Source organism: Leuresthes tenuis, unplaced genomic scaffold, assembly GCF_036924035.1.
Source record: "Leuresthes tenuis unplaced genomic scaffold, fLeuTen1.0.hap1 SCAF_16, whole genome shotgun sequence".
NCBI classification, from domain to species: domain Eukaryota; kingdom Metazoa; phylum Chordata; class Actinopteri; order Atheriniformes; family Atherinopsidae; genus Leuresthes; species Leuresthes tenuis.
In genome coordinates this window covers 10,279,967-10,303,569 of record NW_027325370.1, presented here as the reverse complement: position 1 = coordinate 10,303,569, position 23,603 = coordinate 10,279,967, and the positions used below count along the sequence as shown (strand labels likewise).

At 38.8% G+C, this 23,603-nt stretch overlaps 1 protein-coding gene across 1 annotated transcript in view; it reads right to left on the bottom strand.

The window, feature by feature from the left end:
- Nucleotides 1–23,149, bottom strand: part of cntn3a.1 (contactin 3a, tandem duplicate 1) — an 83,757-nt gene extending 60,608 nt beyond the window's left edge. Inside the window, exons 1-4 of the mRNA XM_072367491.1 lie at nucleotides 22,676–23,149; nucleotides 14,416–14,560; nucleotides 5,800–5,932; nucleotides 2,338–2,513 (exon numbers count right to left, since the gene is read on the bottom strand). Of these exons, the coding sequence (XP_072223592.1) occupies nucleotides 2,338–2,513; nucleotides 5,800–5,932; nucleotides 14,416–14,470 (364 nt within the window). The 5' untranslated portion in view covers nucleotides 14,471–14,560; nucleotides 22,676–23,149. The remainder of the gene's footprint in view (nucleotides 1–2,337; nucleotides 2,514–5,799; nucleotides 5,933–14,415; nucleotides 14,561–22,675) is intronic.
- Between the last annotated feature and the right edge of the window lie 454 nt (nucleotides 23,150–23,603).

The following is a 23,603-nucleotide window of genomic DNA, read 5'->3' as shown; positions in this document are numbered from 1 at the left end:
CACTTGGAACCAAAGGAAAAAAAATAAATAATAATTCCAACGGGATTTGAAAGCTCAATCTGGCTTGATGCTCGGTAAACAACTAGATTATTCCTTCCATCATTCCCCACAGGCGAGTGAAATCTTTTTAACAGGGTATACTGTCAACAGGATCAAGAACATTTATACTTTTAGAGGTTTAAGCCCATAACAGATGGGAACAGAAACTGTTATATTATCCATCTTTCAGAGGATTAAAGATGTAATCTTACATTTTATTCATGCACCACACATCCATGCTCTGCACACTTGATGATATGGGAGATCATTAGATGGTGCAAAACAAAGACTCTCATCTTGCTCGCCATCAGCAAGGACTTTCATGAATAAATTGACAATTTTCCATTACATTATTAAAGAAGGTAAAATTGTGTTTTTAATAATGACAAAACTGTAATCACAGTTCTACTTTTGTTTTAAGCAGTCGTGCCTTAGAAGCATTTGTATTAAGCTTCCAGATGCAAGAAGATTAATAATACATCATTATTATTTTCTTAATCCTGTATTTTCTTTATTAATGGCTTCTAGCTCGGTGTCAGTCTCACACTGTTATTACAAGACAGGATGGAAGCCCTCTGGTCTTGGAAAAAGAATATTAAGCTCCCCAGAGTCAGTCTGTTACAAATGACATAATACTGACACTCATAACAGACTGCTCCTCCATGACTTATTTCCTTGACCTGAGACCCGTTCAATCACACAGCACACTTAATTAAGTTAAACCGAGAGCAATAAATAAGATGTATGACACATCAGCACTAATGCTTGTTCTCATCCGTTGACAAAAGCAGCAGGTCTCCGGTCAGGCCCGGGCGATGGATGAAACCAATCACAATGACGTACTGTTCAGAAACGGGCCTCAAAAATTTATAGGAAATGCGAATATGATCAACGGCCCACTGACAGCCCAGGATACAGATTTGCTCTGTATGCTGAAGATTTAATGCTGCTTTGTGACAAAGAAGCTCCAAATAGCGATGAGATGAATATCTCTGGTGCTCTCTCGCCAAGGATCATTGCCGTGTCTGCTGTGGCGGAGAAACAGACATCAGAATTCAATCTAGCTGCACCATCTGTTCACAGATATCAGGGCTGTCATTTGATATGGGCTGCCCATCAAGAGTGGAGGCCTCAAGTTCACCTTGCCATAAGAGATGCCTTAGACTGTGGTCTTATAAAATGTGATGGATGAAGGCTACAAAACATCAACTATATGGTACATGTCAAGGCAGGCAATACAATCAAACAGTCTTCATCACAGAGGTATTGTAAGTTTAGAGTCACCGAAGAGAGACTAAACATGAGTGGTGGTGCTTGAGTTAAGACCTAAAAACATAACACAAGTAAACTGATACAACTTTATTAGTATCGGTTTACTGTAATAGTGTCTTCACGCTATTCTTTTTTTTTTTCCTTTCTAAAGACTGAGTGTAATAATAAACAGTTAAAGAGAGCTCTGCTGGGTCATTAAACGTTCAGGGAACAATATCTAATGTTCAAACAAAACTTTAAAACACTGTCTAAGGAAATCAAAGCTTCACAAATATCAAAAAGAAACTAAGTTGAACTAAAAAGAACCAAACTGAAGTAAAAAAATAAAAATAAATCAAACTGAAAAGAACACAAATTACACGTGTTCTTGGCCGTTGTCAGTTCTTATTTTACATGTGTTGGAGATAAGTCTCCAATCAAGCAAGATTAATCTATGGGTTATCAACGGCTAAAGCTCTCCTTGTTGGAACAGAGAGGTTAGTATCAGGAGGGGACGCCTTAATGGCTGATAAGACACTGGGAGGGACCACATGACCATTGGCTTTGCTTATCATCAAACACTTTCTTCCAAAAAGTTGTCAGTTTGGGTTCAGGACCAAATATATAAATATGACTGGCAGGAGATTGTTTTGATCTGTTGGAGCAATAACTACATGTAGGGCAAATGCTGGCTAAATTACCAGTTGTGTAACAGATTCTGAGAGATATTTGCATTAGGTGATAGATGTGGAGGAAGAATGAACCAAACTGCTGCTGGTTTGTTACTTCCATGTTCAGGTTACATTTGCATGCTGACTTTATTGAGGTAGCTGACCAAAAACAATTGCTTAAAATAGAGTTGCATCGCTTTTGTTTGCGGTCCAGAGCTAAACGGACATCAGTCAGGGTTTTAGGGCTGCGATTTAAAGAGAAAGGTGTGATTTTTAAGCAATGTTGTCAACATCAAAGGGCTGTGCAACTCAAAGTCCTTCCTGCGTCCAAAGACCTGTGAACAGACATCATGAGCTAAATCACTGGTCCACTTACACGCAACATGGAGACTGGCTTCTCTGCTGATGATCGTGCCAAAAGAGTTTGACGCCAGACACTGATAGACACCAACATCTTCCTCTTTGTTCAGTTGGCTGATGTGCAAGTTTCCACCCATGAGAGAGTAACGCGACCCCGGGCTGGGCAGGATTAGAGAGTCATTTAGCTTCCACCTGTGAATGCAACCACATGAGAACAAACTAAATCTGAGAAACTTTTTCTCGTGTACAGACTGATGTTGAAGACACAGAGACAACCAACACCAAACTGTGAACAAACCGTCATTATACTGGGTGAAGTAACAAGAAGAGAACTAACACTGTGACATTAATGAAGATTAACACAGGAGTGAGAGGCAACCGAAAACAGTTATCTCAAGCAACCGTTCATCTCGCTTGTGACTTAGAAATTCTCTACATTCCTTCGACTCCTATTTTCTTGCCAATCTGTTTGCTCATCAACCACAACCTCCATCTAACACTTCACCCCCAATCATAGTGATTATCAGTCAGGAGGACCCATGTCTGCCCAAACATCGACTGGAGAGAAAGCAGAAAATGATGGTGCTTTTTGATTAAACCTCTTGTTTTGAGTATCATGCGAGTCCATCGTGTGTGTGTGTGTGTGTTTGCGTGTGTGTGTGAGTGAGCGAGTGAGTGAGAGAGAATGTGTTTGTTGTGTCACAGATCAGTAGTCTCTCCATCAAGCGACGTCCATCTGTACAAGATCTGTGTGTGATTCGGTTCGTTTAATTTTGCTGGTGATAATGTTCATGTTCTATTAACGGTGTGGAGTGGATATTTGAAAAAAAAAAAAAAAATCCAAAAATTAGACTCTTTTGTTTCCCAGAAAGATCTCTGAATGTAGAGATAGATCTTAGTCGGCTAATTTGATACATTGTGTTACACTCAAATACACATGGCACTTTCAGGGAGATAAAATAAAGAAAGATTCAAGTTTAAAAGAACTCTTAAATATGTTTAATGTTGATTTGGTGATTTGTCTTCATCAGAATTTCACTTTAATTTGGAAAAAAGAAGCATTGGGTTTCTTCTTTAGACTCTTTAGCTAATTTTTCTATGAGAAGGACAAGAAGGCAAGGATGAAGTATGCAGTGAAGCGGTGCTCAACAGCAGATTGGCTGCTTAGATTGGTTTAGAGATCGCAGCTGGAAGTGGCCCAAGAGCTCCAGATGAGACAAATAAAGGGGGCACACTGACAACTTGGAGTCCGGGCTCTCTGTGGCATTGTGGTTGCTGGGTTGTGTCAAACAAATGCATTTGCCATTAGAGATCCTGAAATAGACCTGCCAACATCTCCAGCAGTCAGGAGCCTCTCAGTATCTGGTGGCCTGAACTTCACAAAGACTCACAAAAAAAAAAAAAAAAACGGAGCTGTTGTTGCTGGAATGAAAACTCCAGTAATGAGTCCAGCTTAATATCAGTCCCATCATTAAAAATGATGAGCGCATGATGTCGGAGCAGCTTGACATGAATCCGAAAATTACTTCTTAATGCAGGTTTAGACAGCAACAGTTGGTGTCACTTGCTATAATTAAAGAGCTAATTAAAAAGAAAATTGATTTGATACAAACTGGGCACGCTCTCAGAACCTGAACTCAGGGGGGCAGAACAAGTTGGAGATTTGAACACATACACTGGTTTTCCTTTAAAGGTAGTACTTTACAGACGGTGAAAAGGTGACTTGTTGAATATTAAGTATTCCAAACGATCGGACTAATAAGATCATGTTCATTCATTTCAATTTGTATCCATTAGGCATAACACCGAGGATACTCAAGCCACATTAATGGCTGCATACGCTGATATTATGTGAGCTAATTTCAACCCATTACACATTAAATGCTTGGATTTTGTAATTTGCATTTAATTACGCTGACAGGAGTCCAAAAGCTTGCCCCATGTGACAGATAATTAATTAATAGCTCTGGCACTTGATGTGCTTTAAAGTAAATCATTGTTTGTTAACTTTTTTTTAAACATTTGACATCATTGTAGAAGCAAAATAACCCATTAATCTATGGCCGTACTTGGGGTACTACACAACCACACAGGACCAGTGTACGGAGAAACACAACCAGTAAGAGCGGTTTGTCAATCAACTGATTTGCATCATGTTTATCATATTCTGTCGTAATAACCCTGAAATCAGATGCCCTGTGGCAATGTGCATGAGCCTTCAGCAGCGGCGCTTATAGATGAGATCTGGAAAGGAAAGCTCTTTAACATCACTTTTGTTTTGCTGAAGAAACCGATTGTTTTAGTGCATGGTTCTCTTGGCTGATCTTTTCACTGGTTAGTGATACAGATGACAATAAACTGTCAAAGAAAAATCTACAGAACAATGCCACACTGCCAGCACAAACACATTATACACTAATAACAGAAGCCAATGAATAATCATTGGCAAATTAACAATGACACAATGAGGGAGTGAGCCATATGCTACATAAATACAGCTTTTCCACCAAGCAAAATATTCAATCTCAATTGGTTCTCAGTGATGGTGTTGCATTTGATAGCTTTGAGGTATTTCAATCTCAAACAGAAACATAATATTTGCAAATCTCATTACCTACATTTTATTCACAACAGAACATGGTAAACATATTTCATGTTGAAAGCGACATTTTACTATTTCATGAAAACTATCAGCTCATCTTGAGCTGGACGGCAGCAGCAGATCTTAAAAATAAAAGTTGGGACCGGGCCATGATTAGCATTCTGTAGCATCCCCTCTTCTTTCGAAACGATCTGTAAATGTCTGAGAACCGAGGAGACCAGTTGCTGGACCTTTGGGAGACGAATATTGTTGTATTCTTGTCTCATTAATGAACCGAGCCGCTCAGTAGTCCCGGGTGTTTGTTGTATTTTGCTTTTCATGATGTGCCAAATGTTTTCAACTGGTGAAAGGCATGAAATACATAGCTGCCAGTTATATAGTCGTAGACAGTTCTACATAGTCACTGATTCACCCCCATACCATCAGAGATGCAGCTTCATGAACTGAGCACTGATAACAAACCAGATGGTCCCTCTCTTCTTCAGTCTGCCGGAGGGAGCATCCATGATTTTCAAAAAGAATTTCAATTTGCCAGTTTATAAATCCTACTTTTTTGCAGACTGCTGAAACTGTGCTGAAATCTTTTCTTCAGAGAGACTCTGCCTCTCTGGGGTGCTCTATTTACACCTTTTAAAAAATCTTTTAGACCTATTGATCCATTAATCTAATCAGCTGCAACATGTTCTTCCAGCTGCTTTTTTTTAATTTTTTTTATTTTGTGTTGTACCACTTATCATCCCAGCCTTCTGTTGTCTAATGTTAATAAAAAAAATCAGTTTATAAAATTCCGTTTACATTTTATGTAGCGTCCTTATTTATTTGGAACTGGGGTTCCATCTGAAGGTGTGTGCATGCAGCCGTGTCGGCAGGCGTTACCTGTAGAAGGGCGGAGGGTGTCCTTGGGCCTCGCAGCTAAACACCACCTCTCTGCGACTCTCACCAGGTTGAATGGGAAACACCACACTGCCTGGCTGCTTGGTGAACACAGGCTTCAGCAGGACTCCACTTCCTGGATGAAAAATCATCAAAACTGTATCAGCTTTGATGTGCCACTGAGCCTGAAAACTATTTCAAACATCTCTTTGTTATCAAGCAGATATTGATGGCTTACAGAAGAACAAAGAAGGCAGCGGGGAAAAGTGTTGCACACGAGAAGGATGAGTCGCTACATGGAAGCTTTGGCTCGGAATGCATCCGTCAGCCATGTAAGCAGAAAAGCAGCTTTTTTTCATATTAGTAAAAAGCTGAGGTACTGAAGAATCAGCTGGTAACCTTCATGCGGCTTTAATGTCAGAATCTAAATGTAAAGAATGAAAGTCTTCAATGTTTTTTCAAACATTATATTATCTGCTTTTCTCATCAAATTGTTGCCTTTCCACTGTAAGCTATTTTTTTCTTTCTAAATTGAAAGAGAAGGAAATATTTCTAATAGAAGTGTAACACAAAAAGAAATTCTGCAAAAAGAAACATTGCTACTGTGCTTAGAAAGAAATCACAGCTGCAAAAAAAATAAAAAAAATCAAAGATGCTGTTTGCAAATATGTCGGACTGACAATTTGACAGCATGCTTACATTTAGATATAACATGTATAACCATTATTCAAATTATTCATCGAGTACAGGTCTGCATGGAAGAAATGAAAAACAGCAGATAACTTCCTTTAAATCTCATGTGTGACACATGAAATTGTTAATTCATTGTTTTGAAGAGAAGAAAACTGTCAGACAGGAGCATGTCTATGGTGGCACTCAGAAAGGTACACAGGTGAAGGCATGAATATGTGTGTGTGTGAGAGTGGCTCACAGGGTAGTCAACAGCTCATTGCAAGAGACATTTGTCTCTGAGATGAAAGTGGAGTTAATTTAGATTGTTAAAAAAAAAGATTTGCATCTTTGCAATAGCATAGAAGAAGGTAAAGTCATTTATATGAGAGGCAGGTATAATTTTCAAGTATCTGGAGTTCAGTGAGTGAAGATTTGTCCTAAAGACACATAATAACTCTCTCAAAGGGTGGATATGTTTGACAAGGGACCTTGTACACCGTTGCTCCGCTCCAAAAAGATAAACCTCAGAAAGTTGTAGGAATGAAAGGCGAACTAATTATAGTCTTTGTACAAAGTGTGTCCCTTGAAGCAGAAATTTGAAAATGATTGATTGCCAGATGACATTTCTTGTACAATCTGAATTGAAAAAGATCCATACACCTGCTGTTCAGAAGCTGATAGTGATGACAAGGCCTCTGGCACACGTGCAATGGATCGTTATGCCGTTTTAAAAATGAACGATTTCAGTTATAAAGTCAACTTTCGTCAGTGTTGAGGAGGACAAACCGTGCTGGTTTGTCCTCCTACTTTAAATGTCATAATATAAGACGTGATTCGATTAGTGAAGCTCAGTGTGCATCTGCTGAAGTTGAGAGTGATTTGAATTATTTCATACGCAGTGAATTAAACACATCTGACAGGTTCTCAGGTGATTATAGAAACAGGCAACCCAATCTCATGACAGAACACGGAATAGCTACATTTTCCTAACTTTGTTTGAGACGCACAAGCAGCTTAAGTTTAGATTCATAAGCAAGTCAGTGCCCTTTGTCAGCTATCCAAGTCCTACATCTGCATACGTGTTTCTACGCGATGTCCTCTTTCAGTGCTTTAGCACTGCTGAGGGAATGGAAGCAGACACTGGGCTAGAAACCAGCTTCATGCAAAGGATCACTGGTTCAAGACATTTCTCCTTCCCTCCCACTCTTAATTTCTTCTTCCACTGCGCTCTTACACCCGAGTGGTAAGAATCAGGAGATAAAAGTGCATGGGTGGTGTTAGAATTAATCCTCACGATAAGGTCTTCGTGTCACAAAATATATGATCAAGCAGTTAAAAAAAATCAATGTGATTTCACCATGCTTACAAATCTTACCATACCCGTTTCATCATTCCTTTTATATCACATGAACGCTGCCTGAAAGAAAATCAACAGCCTTTTTCATCCACGGATTGTGACACTACTACCTATTTGACAAGTGAACAAACGTGCCAATTACACATTTTCTGGTGAGACTGGAGTCCTTATCAGCAATTTTGTTTTCAGTGTTTAGACTTCATGTGTTGTATAATAAAAGTGCGTTCTACTATCTAAATGATTTAAACTGAATGAGCTAAAACAGACTTTTAATGAAAATAAACAGAAATGAACGTATTTTAAAGTGCTGTGGAATGGAATTACAAAACATCTTAAAGCAGGAACAGTGAAATAAATATCTCACACGTAAAATGAAAGTGAATAGAATACACACACACACACACACACACACACACTGACATGCACGTAATGTTTTTGATGTCACAACCTCTCCCACCCAAAGAAAAACCTTTCATGCGGTTGAAGTAATTCTGCATGAATCACAATTCACTGATTTTATTAAACCATGGAGGACTCATTCATGTACACTTTAGTTTCCCACAAAGGATCATAGTCAGAAACTGATGATGATGATAACAATTAAAAAAAAAAACACAACCAGACAACACTCATTCATACACAGTGGAGTAACATTAGACTGTATGTTACAGTTTTATTAAATAAATATATTGTCCACATGCTTTTACACCTAAATCTTGACAGTGCATAACCTCTCTGTTTGTTGTATCCATAAAAGGACCGCGCCACATCAACCCGTCTCAATATTCAACCGATTATTGTTGGAATGTGTAATCTGAGTTACAGCAGAGCTTAAATGACCTTCATTTTGCCAGCACCACTGCAACTTGTATTATAAGGTGAATAATGACAAAGAATTGCACTTCAGGGGCTGCACCTGGGGCTCAGCTCAAACTGATGCAAACACTTTGAAACTAACAGGAAAGAAAGTCAAATGTGGTCGAGAAAGCAGAGTCATTTCCAGGCTCGTTTCCTAAAAGAAAGGAAAAAAAAACTGTACCTCTCAGTCTTGACCAAGCCTTTGCAAAAATACCTTTTTATCCCTCTCATCCATGGACAGTCCCCAGCAAAATTACTCATCTCTATGGCACCGAATTCATGCAGTGGGGGCTGAATATTTTGCAGGCAACTGTCCTGCTCCATTATACTTGCTGTCCAGGAAGAATTTACTGGGAGGACACCCAGACATCAGAAGAATTTTAAAAGAAATCCTTAAACACCAGTTGTCAGATTGTGTCCCTTGTTAAGACACTCGTGCATGTAGTCAAGTGACAAGGTGACTTAATCTGTGAGGATCAGAAGCATCCCTCTCTGCCTTAAAGAATCTTGTGAAGACTCATCTCTGCAGAGAACATCTCCTATCCTAACACCTCCAACACCCCAAAACATCTAACCTGTACTTTTCTGCACATCTATACATGTTCCACTCCCCACCAAAAATGAGACTACCCCTCAAAAATCAAACTAATATGTAACAAATATAGAAAGATGAATTGGTAAAGAATTAATATCAGAATCTGTTGACTCATCAAAAAACTCAGGAATACAAATGTTTAGAAAAAAGAAAAGAAAAAGTAAACTAATCTGGAATCCTAAAAGTCAGCTGACAGCACAATACCACAGGCCAAACATAGAGGTCATTATGAAAGGTTGTTTGATCCAAAAAAAAAAGGAAAAAAGAAAAGGCTGCCTGAGCTCATTTCTGTCCCCAGCTGCCAGATGGTGATATGTCCATGTTTCTGAGTCACCTCTGACAACACAAGACTCAGCACTGAAGCAAGTGGAAGGCAGAGGGGGCTGTTTTAGAGGCTGAAATAAAAACTAATCTCAAATTCAATACTAGCTGACAGCAAATGAATTCCTCCAGCTTACCTCAGCATGAATAAACAGGCACATGGGGAGTCAGCTGTGGGGGAGGTATGGACCGTTTGCAAGACCCCAAATCCATTTGATTCAACTCAGGCTTTTATGCATAAAAATAAAAAAAAAAAAAAAAAAATCTTGCTTTTTAAAGCATCTTCCCCTCTGTCCAAACCGATAAGGTACACCTTTAAGCTCTCTCATTCAGGGGAAGCAAACATTAACACCGGAGCAAATGGAGAGCCCGGGTCATTGCAAGATCATATCTCATCTCAATGCTTGAAATATCTGTGGCTTGACAGTAAACAAAATCCTGTGTGGATGATAACAATCTAACATTTAAATTAGAAATAGCAAAAGAAAGGTGTCACAGTCTCATGACTCCAGTGTTGGAGGAAGACGCAAAAAAAGAACGAAAAAAGAAATAACCCAAGATTCAAACTGATAGAAAATCTTAACTCACCGATTACATTTTCAGTTAGTAAGTGTTAAGAGAGATAAATGTAATGCATTCCCAGCAAATATCCAACCAAGCAACAATATTCTCCAGCTAATAAAAGCTATTGTTTCTGAACTGTAATTGTGTCAACAGCATCCAAAGCTATGTTCGCTGCATGGGGAATTGATCGGATGAACAGCACCCAGTCTATACATGGGGACAGCAAATTAAAGCAAGCGTTTTGCTTTTATTCTCAGTGCCAAATGTCTGTATAAAGCCAGGAATTTATTGCTCCAGGAATTTATTGCAATTTTTCATCTTATTGAGGTCCAATCCCATTTTCAAGCTCCATTAGGTGAGCTGCAAAGATTTATAAATTATTCATCCCCAACATGAAATGAGAAATGGTAAAAGTGAACATAAAAAAAAATCTGGAAACAAAGCAGTTTTAACAGATTAGAAATTTAACTGGCATCGAAGGTGCTGGAAACATTTTTCAGTAAAAAGTTGTGACAACTTGTAGCATCCCTTCTAATTTCTACCAACGCATTCAGCGTTGAAGAGCTTAGGACACCACTTGCTGTCGCACTGAAAGAGAAATGGTTTTACAATCTTTCTTGATAATCGATTTTAGCTGCTCACAGTCCACTGTTATCTGTTATTATTATGGTAAATTAATCAAATTCCCTTTTAATTGAATTGTTGCACCTCTTGCCCACACAGTCTCTGGAAGAATGGTGGTAAAATGATCTAAATCTAGGGTTCAGATGGGCTATTTGTCACTCCCCAGGTGCACCGGAACAAACTAATGTGGACATTTTTCATGGTTCAACCCCTGCCTTTCCAGGAAAATAACCTAAAACTCCCAACCAAAGCACATCCTAAACTAACACGGGAGCTGTTCTACGGCCATTAAATGCTTGATTTTGCAGTTATTAACAAATGCGAGTGTCACTGGCACTGAGTAAAAGACACGGAAGCTCCTATCAGATCTTGTGAGGTAAAGCTAAGAAGCAGAGGATTCTGCATGCATAAATGATTTTCTCCAGAAATGGAGAGAAATGACTTGAAAAGGTCTGCATGTAACAATGAAAAACCTTTTTTTGTCCATTAGTACTTTTACTTTTTGACTGTGTGATATGGATTCATATAAAACTGTTTAACAAGGTTAATAATTTGTGAAACACATCCAAAGTATCCTAATTGATCTTAGTCACCTGGACAGCCATTCATTCCAACATTGTATACATGTAGTGACTGAAACAATATAATTGGAAATAAATACCAGAAAGAAAATATTTCATTGTGTTTACTGGTAAAATCACAATTATGAGCCAAGTACTTTGGAACCAAGTAAAATACTGTGCATAAAAGGTTTAGGCTGATGTACTGTAATGTTGACAGAGCTTCAGCTGCAGGAGACAACAGCTGAATTATATCCTTAATTTACACTTGCAGCAGTTATCCAGGCTGGTATGCTTCCTGCCACGAACTTTGTATATTTCACTGATAACGTTGCACAGTACTTACAAAAAGCAATACAGAGCAAAAACTAATTATGACAGATCTATAATAAACATATTTTTCAATGCAAAGACTTTTAAATTGGAGTATGTTACAATTCTTAGTGGAGGAAATGGGCAGCCAGCTATGAAAGCAACGTTCACAGAGGAATGCTTCATGTCTTCAGATATCCATAACTTCAACGATCAAATAAAATCCTTGCTTATGGAGTCCTAAAGGACTTTGCCATGTTCTGATGAATCAGTGATTTAAGTCAATATTAGAAATTCCACTCCTCTCTGAGAGGCAAACATGGGGATACAGAGAATGGCGTAAGTGAGCTTTTTACTTTACGATTAGAATTCAAATGCCAACAGTGGTGCGAGTAAAATGAGTTTTTTGGTTTTTTTAATGTTTTATTTTACTTTCCTTTAAAACAAATCATTTTACTGGCAGAACACCAAAATTCACAGGTGAAACGATAATAATGCCAAATTACGGTAGGCTTCCTCCTGTAATCTATATGTTGGTGTTAGAATTATGTGGAATTGGACTCATTTAAGCCTTACAGAGTTCTAGCTATATAACCCCGAACAGTCACACAAGCATTATGGTCTGTGATGAAACCACCACACTCTCTGATTGGTCAATGAACACAGTCTGAGGCAGGTCATTTCTGAAGTTCAGACATCTGATTTTATCAATTGACTTTGAACACATCATTGACAATTTTTTTCCCGTCAAATCAAACATCAAGTCCTTCTGCCAAAAAGCACTGATTCACACACGCACTCAGAAAACAATGAGCATTCATTTTTCTAACATTAATTCTCAGAAAACCTTTGATTGCTTTGTTTTGATTTTTTTTATGTTTCTGTTTTCACTTCAGACAACTTAATTGCAGCCCTTCCATAATTCCCGCCAATTATTTTTAGGCAAAAAAATGTCAATTAACTAAGCTTGTAGTAAGGAGTTTTGTGTCAACGCATTTCTGTTTTTGTCATATGTAACATGTGTTCTGACACAGCTGACATTCCCTTCTGAGGTTGACAAACGCATTCAATTTTAGCCGAATGTTAATCAAATTGAAATGTAATCCTCTCTCTGCAGCTTTGAATATAATACCAACTTCTGTGATAATACTCTACCAACCAACTTTCCACTGCATAACAAAGTCCCTTGTGTTAAATGGAGACTGTTGGTCGGGAAGCGGCAGCTCTGTGAAGGTTAGTTGTATCTGTGGGGACAAAGTGCATCCATCTCTCGACTCGCTCGTTCACACATACAGTACATGCCTCTGCCTTAGGTTGTTCAGACCCTCGGAGATAAATAGGGGAAGAGGTGGTTAACTTCGCATGAACTCGCTTTGGGGATGACTTCCCCACAGCATTACTGCTCTCCCACACAGTCAGTGCCTACTGTTTAGATTAAAATCCAACATATCAGCGTGTGGATAAATAACCTACCAGGAAACAACCACCTAACAAACCCACGCTGTCATTTTTCTACCCAGCTCTGCAGGTCTACATACTTAAATGCATGTCTTTCTTTTTTTCCTCAAACAAAGAGGCTTTAGAGGTTTACAGTTTTATTGCACTATACTTGTAATGTAAGCAGAGCACATGCAATGCAGCCCCATGGTGAATATTAATGCTCTGTTACTCCATGTTCCAGCTGTGAGTGTCAGCCTTAGAAATGAGGCAAGGCCCACGTAACACAAAGCTTTCAGAAGCCGTTTGCCCGCCTCTCTATTGTCAGGCACTAAATGACTTTAAATAAATAGCTAGGACGGTGGTTTCTGTCACTCATGATTGCATGGGTAAATTTTGTGGCTGAACAGACTGCCCCCACAATCAGATTTTTTAAAGTGAAAAGCTCATTTTGGTTTGATTTATAAGAATGGCAAAGATTTATCGGAATACAAAAGTAGGACAAAACATCTGATCCAGAATTGTGGGGTAGATCCTAATTCGATCGTAAGTCACATTTCCCTGAGGAAAGCCTCATTAGACGTTCACTGATGTGTGTGGATTTAGTGATAAGTGGTGCTAATTGCCATGTATGCAAATTTAGGTGCTGACACGCTACTGTGCTTAAGAAAAAAAGAAAAAGTTCCCAAACAAATACATACATTGACAGTCACAAGCCCTCACGCACACACTAATTATTTTTGGTCCCAGCTGTGAGGAGGGGCTGCTGATTTTGAGAAAGGCAACATGAAAGATTACTCATTCCTCAAGATACTGCACTCACGCAACAAAGCCCTTATTCATCTTGTTCGCAGCTTCAGACTGTGACATTCTGAAGAGAACTTGCATTTGACCCTGAACAGTTTCCAAGGGAGGGAAATTAGGTCTCTCATTAAAAGCAAGATCAATGACAAGATTTCTTTACTACTACTAGTGCGGTTTCAATTAGGGACACAATTGAGGCACTCTTTAAACTGAAAGACTGCATGTTATACTGCAAGATAGCGGCTGTCTGTCAGAGACTGAAACCTGCCTTATTATTTTCCCTTCCTGAAGAAAAGGAGATAGTTGCTTTGTGCAACTGAAAAAAATTTGAATTTGCTGCCTTGAGCACCCATGAAAGACAATAGCTTTTACTAACATTTGTAAATTTGGTCGAAAGCTTTAGGTGCTTCTATAGACAAAATCTTTTATATTTCCATTTGGTTTTTAAATTAATACAAAAGAAATTCATTGACTCCACGCAACAACACAAAAAGAATGCACGTTTGAAGACTTACCTGACAGACATTCCACCAATGACAGAAACAGTACAAGTTTCCATAGCAACTCCATTTTATTGCTCTCAGGTCAGTAGAGGCTGAACTCCAATCACAGGCGGGCAGAATTTCGGGATTTTTCCTTTACAGATGTTTCACTGGTCTTCTGCAAATGAAAAGAAAATGAGGAGATAAGCATCAAATATTCAGAGCCACTGGGAACGGGTCTCACCATCCAGGCAACTTCACAAGGACAGTAACTGTTCATGTTGCAAGCCCATGACATAAAAGTAATGCCAGTAATATCCGGAAAACCTCAAAATCTTTTCTAATAGTATTTAATTTTTATAAGCAGGTCTGGGTGGCATTTAATAGCAGCTCTGCTCTCTGCGGCACATCCTCTGAGCACTTCTACCGCAGTACAATTTGCTTAAGTGTGCCTAATATTGCATAATAGGAATCGTGCCTGTAAGAGAAACATAACAGGATTGCTTTCAGGTGCTCAAACCTGCCAAGACAAAACAAAATGTACTCTAGTTGTCAGACATATCTGAAGCATGTAATAAAGCACTGTCCTTGCTCTGTGAATTCATCTGAGCGGTTGGGATTATGTATTTCTGACATAAAGCGCCGTCTGTACATTGTGCAAAACAATTTTTTGTCCCCCTGGAGACTCACAATTGCTCTTCTCAAGGACTAAACTGTCATTTATTTCTGTTTTGAGAGGTCCCAATTAGACGCCCTCCTCTTGTTTATGACAAATTATTTGTTGAGATACTCTTAACACCCCGAACATGTTTATAGCTGTGATCCTTTCGGATGATACAGCAGGTAAATGTTTGCTTATGGGAGACTGGTTATGGAGTGAGAAAGGATGAAGGGGGGGGGGGGGGGATTAGCCATTTTCTTTGCTCAAACGGACTGTCTTTGGTACATTTAAGTGACTGATGGTGCAGCTTATTCAGACTACACACCATCAGCCCACTGAAGTAAATGAGAGAAAGAAATTAATAGGAAAACACTCTATAGTTTATCAAAAGGCGTGTGTAAAAAAAATAAAAAATAGAGACAAGTGAAAGATTACTTTCATACTTTCTCCGTTATCTGCACGCCTTTATCTGTGCACCACTGAAAGGCATGACAGAGCATACTGATGCTTCTGCGACTATATCAACTGTATCCCTACACGACTTTCCCTTTTTCATGTACTAATGCATTAAAGGCAACACTTTTTGCCAATAAATCTCATTATGGAGATTAGGTTTAGAGTGGTATCTTAGTTCCAACTTATTTTGCAGTTATTAGGATGCAAATGTCATGAGTGGCTGTTTTGGCTTTTAATAATAAGACAGAAAGGCTTCAAATCATTTCTCGTGCTGCTGGATATTTTTGGATTGCTTGCCTTTGAGGGAATAATTGTGAGAAATGCATTGAATAAATTACTCCACAAAATGTCTTCAACAGCAAAAAAATGAGAGCTTTGATATTGAGCAAAGCTTTATTTTCCAACTGCAAACATGCAAAGTTATGTCAGTGTTTGTAAGCTCTGACAACCATTCGCATAGTAATTAAGAACACTTAATATTTCTGAATTTGTCCACTAAAGCAGAGATGTGTCACCTCAGGCTGCAAACTGACGTCCATATCTGTTAAAGCCATTGTTTTGTCAGCTATGCAAATGTTTAGTAGACTGGTCATCAAATATTCATTTATCCAGCCTTCACAGGAAAACAAGTGAACTCTGTCAGAAAGTGTGAACTCCTGATGCATCCCATTGATAAAAGCTACACTCTGCTGGCCTCTAACAGCTATCCCTTGATCTCGATTATTCTGAAAGCCCTGAGACAAAAGACATCAGACAACAGGGGTGGTGAGGATAGAGGAAATCCTTTTGATCCAAAGAAGCAGAGCACTAAGATGATGGCTATGAGAGTCAGGAAGTGTCCACATCAGTATTTGACTTCCAGTTCAATACAAATTAATTACCCTTGTGGCATTTAAGTGGCAGCGACAAGGCCAATGACTCACTTTCATCACAAATTGATTCTCTAATTTATTTGCTGTATGAGATGAAAGTTAATGATGGGGAAAGCTTTCAAACTTTGCCTTTCAACTTCCAACCTCTTTCATGTCCCTGAAATAGCCAACGTTTGAAAAAAATGGCATATGATCAAGGCTGAAATGACAGTCCTGACTGCAACATGTCCTGCCCCAATTTACACCAACTCAACTCCAACATTACCTGAAAATTAAGGTATATATCTATAGATATATATATACACAATGCAAAGTATTGTATAAATATTTTGGTTCAGTTGGAGAGATGTTTGAAAAGGGGCAGCTCTTTTTAAGTTGGGTCAAGGGTCACGGGCTATACTGCAGACAATAACAGTGGCCATTTCTTCAGGAAACAAAAGTTCCACTGAAAATGGACGCACTGTATTCTGTGGATGTGGGTTGTTTAAAATAACAGGGACACTACTTCTGGAAAGAGATGGTACGGTTGAAATTTCAAAATGACAATTGTGGTACTAAAACAAATAAATAATTGATATTTACAAAGACAAAGACATTTGTAAATGATCAGATGTTTGAGGGAACTGAAGCATCTCCAGTGTCTAATAGACTAATCTTCACTATTGAAAGTTGAACAGTATGACTGCTTTTTCCCCAATAATTTCACAGCATAAACTTTAAATAAGAGCAGAAACTCAATTTTAGCAATTTTATGTGTAAAAATCATTTACTTTGGTGAGCAAAATCACAATACCTCTAAGGGTGCAAAAAAAAAAAGTAGATTCACTGCTCCATGTGCAAATTACACATTCAACCTCTCTAAATTTAAAGAGCATTTTTTGCTGACCAACAGAAAACAGTGCCAAAAGCAGATTGAAGCATTTCCATAGGATTTGTTGATTCTGTTGAATCAACGTGTTCATATATTTCGTTGTATCAACAAGGCTGAGGGATGAAGCACACAGCGCAAGGCTCAGCCGGGGATCAGGAGGCAGAGCCGGGATGCATTGCAGATCAAATTTAATTCCTGTATCAACCTGTTCTCCTCCCAAGGCATCAAATACTACAAATCTGTCGAAGTCTGAGTTTTATTTGCCTTTCGCCTTACTTCATACCCCTTGTTGCTGATGACTTGGCATTTTGACTCATCTCTTCCACGAACTGGTCATCTCACAGCTGCGTCACATCTGACTAACCAAACATATCATTTTTCACATTTACAGCAGCAGAGGGTTATCAGAGGGCGAGTTGAAATCTTTTCTCAAACCAAATTTCTATGCGAGTACATTTCAGTTGAGCTGTTAGAGGTATACATGAAACATATGTACAATGCCTGGCAGCGGATGGTTTGGCACACCTTAAACAAAGAATGAGCAGCTGCCTTGTATTCTGCAGACATGTAAATTAGGTAAACAAACAATGGGATTTTTCTGTAGCAAATGCAGAAAAAGGTAATTATCAGTAAATGAGCTTGATATAGGTCTCAAGTATCACTTTGACAGCCATTTAAAATCATATATCAAGCAGTCAAAATGCAAGACTTTAACCCATTCAGACGTTACAGCTTTTCTGTTGCATTCACACAACATTACATAACAAAGAATATAAATACTTTTAGATTTAGTCAGAGAAAATAAAGTTTGCCCGAGGACACTTCAGAAGATTGTAGTGCATTTGTCATGACTTTCTGACATTTCGTTCTTTAACCACTGTGGCGTGCACTGTAAGTTAGATTCAAGGTAAACACAAGGGTCTCACCTCACAACAGTGATGTTTTCACTTCGGATATTCTGTTAAGATCATTTTCTTTTCATCATCTAATTAAAAGCCAAGTCTACAAAGCATCACAAATCTGTGAACTACACTTTCACTAAACTCAAGGTGAAGTCACACAGTGCTTCGTTCATTAGTCAGAAACTGGAAATTTGTGTTGTTAATTAACAAATCAATTCAACTTTGTTGGAATGAATCATTCAGTCAAAGGTAAGAACTGACATGTAATGCAGCAGAAAGGTTGAGCATGTGAATGCAGAACTGAATATTTCTTTGACTCGACTTTCGAAGACTTGCAGCTGCTTTTAAGGAAGGTTGAAACTGGTGGAGACAAAGCACTCCTCTAAATTTCAGTGTTGTCAGAATGATACCTTTTGTCATTTTTTCCCCTCTGACAGCACCAGCTGGAGTTGATAAACCACAGATTGTAGTTCAGTCAGCCACATAAGCTGACAGTGATGGCAGTTGATTCGACCCTCTCCACTACACCCCATCTTTCAGCTGCCATCAATTTTTCAGAGCTTGAAAATGTATTAATAGAAGGACGGGTGCCTATCGTTGAAGAGTTCAGATGAAGATAAAATTCACACTAAAACGCATGAGCATCCCACACACACACTCACACCCACCCCACAAGCTCTGAATCATGAATGAAGCCGGACTCCCACACTCTGCAAGAGACAAGAGCAGGAAAAAAATGGCATACAATGCTGCATCTTTAATCACCTGAGCTGTGACTTCACTTGATCTGCACACACCAGCTGGATCAGTGTTTTCCTGCACGTGTGCTTCATCTCATCGCTCCAAGTGCCTCTGGTCATTTAAAATTTATCTTCTTGGGATGCTTGAGTAGAAACTAGTGGTAGGAAATGTAAAATTTCTTCCCAAGCTTCCATACTTTGATTTACCACACACATGGATCAAAGATTCACCACGGCTGAGTGGCAGTGATGATGAAGTCTTAATTGTATCATATGTATTAGACATTTATGGGCTGACACCATCTTTAAGCCAAATTTACTGAAATTGACTTTCTCCACCTTCTTACCCCTCCTATCCAGTTCCATGTCCTCCTATCCAGTTTCATGTAATGCAGAATGGTCAAATTATATATGTTTGCAAATAGGAAATAAAAACTGAAGGCATTCCACATTTCTGAGGCTTTGAAAATGTAGTACTTGAACAATTTTTAACCGCAATGTGAAACGCTGGCATTTTACAATTTGCAAATAAAATCTTAGGCATGTAGCATTTTTTGATCCTTGAAAATTAAGTAATTGTATCATTTTCAATATGAGATTATATTTTCATGTAATGCAAAACTTAGGCATTTTATGTGATGCAGCCTAGAAAGTGTAATAAATTTTTAGCTTTCTCTGACAGGCTGCTTTGTTTTATGCTGTGTACCAACATAGCTGTAATGTGTCGATTCTGTCTTCATAACTTCCAATGCAATTTTGTATGGAGCATCTAATTAGAGTATTTTTATATTTTTAAGGTGCTTACCCCCTCTTTCTCCTCAGGAATATATGCATATCCAATGTATAATCTTTAAACTTTCTTTAACTGAAGATTTAATTTGCCAAGACATTTTTCCTCTCCTCACAAATGGAACACCGAGGGACTCATGGCTGTGCCAACTTATTCCACAGCCAAAATTCTACCTCAAACAGTGGCACAACACAAAGAGACTAATAGTGTTTTGATCTAAGTACACAAGCCGCAGGCGTGATATAACGTATGCCAGCTTCTTCATTTCTTCAGCTTGCACCAGGGGGCTCCACCAAAGCACTCATCCCAATCTCCCCTGTGACAAGAGCAACTAAGTATGCTGAGAGGTTCTTCCAGCTTGGATTCCCGGTCCAAGCTCAACCTGTCGTCCTGGAGGCCTTTCATGAAGATGATTTACACACCTTTAGAACACTATCCATCCCAATTCAGTTTGAAAAATCCTGAAAATCTGTAGAAACACTTTTGGTTTCTTAGTTAAACCTCAAGGAACAAATTAATTGTAAATACTCTAAAATAGTCAACATGTGAGCTGGTAAATGGTTGAGACATTTCCTGCTGCATAGAACCAAGACGGAGAGACTAAACTGGTCTACATATTAATCACTCTGAATAGACACCTGCAATAAAGATACCAGCCGTCTCTTTTATACTGCGTAATAAACAAATGAATGAATAAAAAATAAAATAAAATAAAATAAAAGGCACATACAGCTGACAGCTCCAGTGCACCCGTCCTCACTGAGGCTCTAATTAAGGATCTCATCAGGATTCAATTAATACTTCCTTGAATACACTAATTTAGCAAAAACAATTTACTCGAAGTCCGCATCATGGGCGGTCAGTTCAAGCTCGTAAAAGCAAAAGCAAGCTGTTATTACTGTGAGGATTGAAAGATCCTCTTCGACAAAGAAAATCTATAATCTATTAGCTTGATGCAGACATGTCCTAAAAAAAAAACATTTAAAGATTGTATGTTTATTAAAGGAAAACTTGAGAACACTACTTTTAGTTTCTAAAGTGAAAGAATATGTTTTTTTCAATATGTTTATTCAGTTATTTAATCTATCCAGATGTCCCCGAGGACATCCAGTTGATGCACATCACTATCAAATCTAAAAAATGAGCGATTTAGCCTTTGTGATGACATTTTTCCTTCAAGCTAGAGCATGTTTTCGTTCCATTTGTCTGTTTATCTGCCAGCAAGATCACACAAAAACCACCAGGCTGCACCTCATGAAACTTGGTGCAGAGGTGGAGCATCAGGAAAAGAAGAAGGCTGCTGTCTTGTTATGAACCAATGGCACATTTTTGTCATAAAAACAGTGTTCACCCACTAATCAATACATAATTACAATCGGCACACAATATACAATGTCAACACAGCCACCAACACGGCTGAAAGTCTTTGCTGCACATGCTTGCGAGCATAAAACATTTAGAGAGACAAGTGTACATCTAAATGTCTATTTCACACCAAGTCCACTTGATTTATTGAATATGCAACAGTTCTGTGTGCTTTTATTTAGTGGTGCCTGCTGTGCAAACATCAGGCAAACCCACACACCATAACATGCAGTATTAATCAAAGCAACGAGGTATTTTACTTTTAAAGTAAAGGCGTGTTGTCAGCATTAGTTGGTTATGGTTATTGGCTATTGTTAAGTTAGGCAAACAAAATATAAAACTATTTGCAGAAAACATTACAAACCCAGGCTCTGCGGGTGCTGCACTCCTTTGTGCTTGAACATTAAAAGAAGAATGAACAGCAAAGGCACAAAACTGAAGCAGAAATCAGAAAACACCATGATCATTCCACTACCTGTAGCATTTCAGACCCCCCACTTGTACCTATCAGCATGCACATCATTCTCCCTGATTCTGCCATCGTCACAGCCATTCTCTACACAGATTTTCCTCTCCTCATTCACACCAGGCTCCTCTCAGCGGTTCTATGAACTCAACATTCACCCTCCACCTCTCTCTGAGCCAGTGACATAATCAGAAACATGTCCATCCATAATCACACCTCTTCAAGGTGATGTGTAGTAGTTCCACCACTCCAGCCCCTTTTTCATGAAAAAGGTATGAAGTGTGACTGTGCTCCTGATTAAAATGTAGTGGCAGGAATTAATCTGTTTTTCAGTTTTATTCTCTTGAAGCATCTTTGTAGTATTCAAAGCATCAAATATAGAACACAATATTTATACACATCCCTGTGAGTACAGAGACAATATGACACAATGTGTACATATTATGTTCGTCAGGTACTGATAGTCACTAACAAGCTATCTTTAATTTACTTAACTACAGAATTATAAGCTCCATCTCAACATATGGACACTTAACAGCTGAGTCAAAAGTACTGAGGACAAGCTGAACCAATCAAGCTGGTTGAAATAAGGAAGGGGAGAGATGAGATGAGGCTGGACTGCATCCAATCCTCTGTTGATCAGTGATGACAATGAGTTTTGCCAGAGGTTTTAAATGAGAAAGACTTGGTAGGTGGCTGTGTGCCCTCTCACAGAAAAGCCACATGCTCTAAATGATGGCCACAGCAATCAGAGGGCACAGAGAATGTTATTATCTCTAATGAGAAATCGTGGCACAACTCGGCTGGAAGCTGAAAAACAGGAGATTTCAAACCTGTTGGTATTTAATTGACGCATGGCCATGAGGAAATGGACACAATATTCCCTGTGCACATGTGCAATACTCTCACCACATGAAATATGTATGTCCTGTCTACTATGGTGTGTGAGTTCATTTTTAAAAAGCTAATCATGATGGCTTTGCTGCTATTAATATTCAAACGAAATAGATTTTAGACTACTTTATCACTGACTAATTCAATAAGACGCTAAGTGTTCGATGTTCACAAGATAAATAGCCTACATACCTAAAGCAGACAATAAAGGAGCAGGGATGTTGGCCATTCTAGTATACGATCAAGAGATTAAATCGTGTGATTAAAATGCTTTACCTGATTACATCTCCTACGATTAGTGTTGATAAGTATCCATTTTAGTATATCCATGTTAAATTCGGCATCTCTTCACTCCTGCAGCTCTGCAGCTCCCATTATCGTAGAGTCGGAGCGACAGTTAAGTTCGTCTTGTCAAAGTGCGGACGAAGCAGTCGTTTAAAAAAAAAAGAAAGAAAAAAACACCGTTGCAAGCTCTCCTCTTGCTTTAAAACTGAAGTGCCGGCATGAACTCAGTCCATCTTCAGTCACCTTGTTTCCGGGGTTCCAACACTAGCTTCCAGCCCGTTCCTCCGCTCCACGGTCATGCAGGTTGTTGCCCCGGCAGGCGGGTTCAAAGCAAGCCTGGAGCAGTGGCGTCTAACAGCGACTTCTGCGGAACGACGTGCTTCGCATCTCTCTCTATGAATGGCATTCTTTCATTTAATCAGCAGAAAGTGTTCACGGCCAGACTGAGATCAGTCTTCCACCCGAGAGTCCAGTCCGTCAAGTGGATGCGGTCTGAAATAACTGGCTGCGCGCGACAACAGTGGCACCAGAGGTGGATTCAACGGAGGGATCGTACCACATTTTCTTCTGCCCAAACATTGACTGTACTCATTCAGACATCTTACTTTTCGCAACATGCTGGTTACAGAGCTTAATTTATTTCCAGATCTCTGTATATGAAAACTTTTTTTCTTATCAAGCAGTCAATTAAAGCATTATTTATTATTATTAGTCAATTCATTAACCAATTAATGATTATTAAACTAGGGAATCAGGGAGGAGCCAACCACGAACCTACTTACAAACGATTAAGCATTAACAATACTCCTTATTTCTAATGCATAACTACTAGATAATGATGAGTTTCCAGAAAACAGACTGAGAAAGCATGTCTACTGCATCCTAAGAAGTGTTTCACTGTTTTTTTAACTTAGTAGTG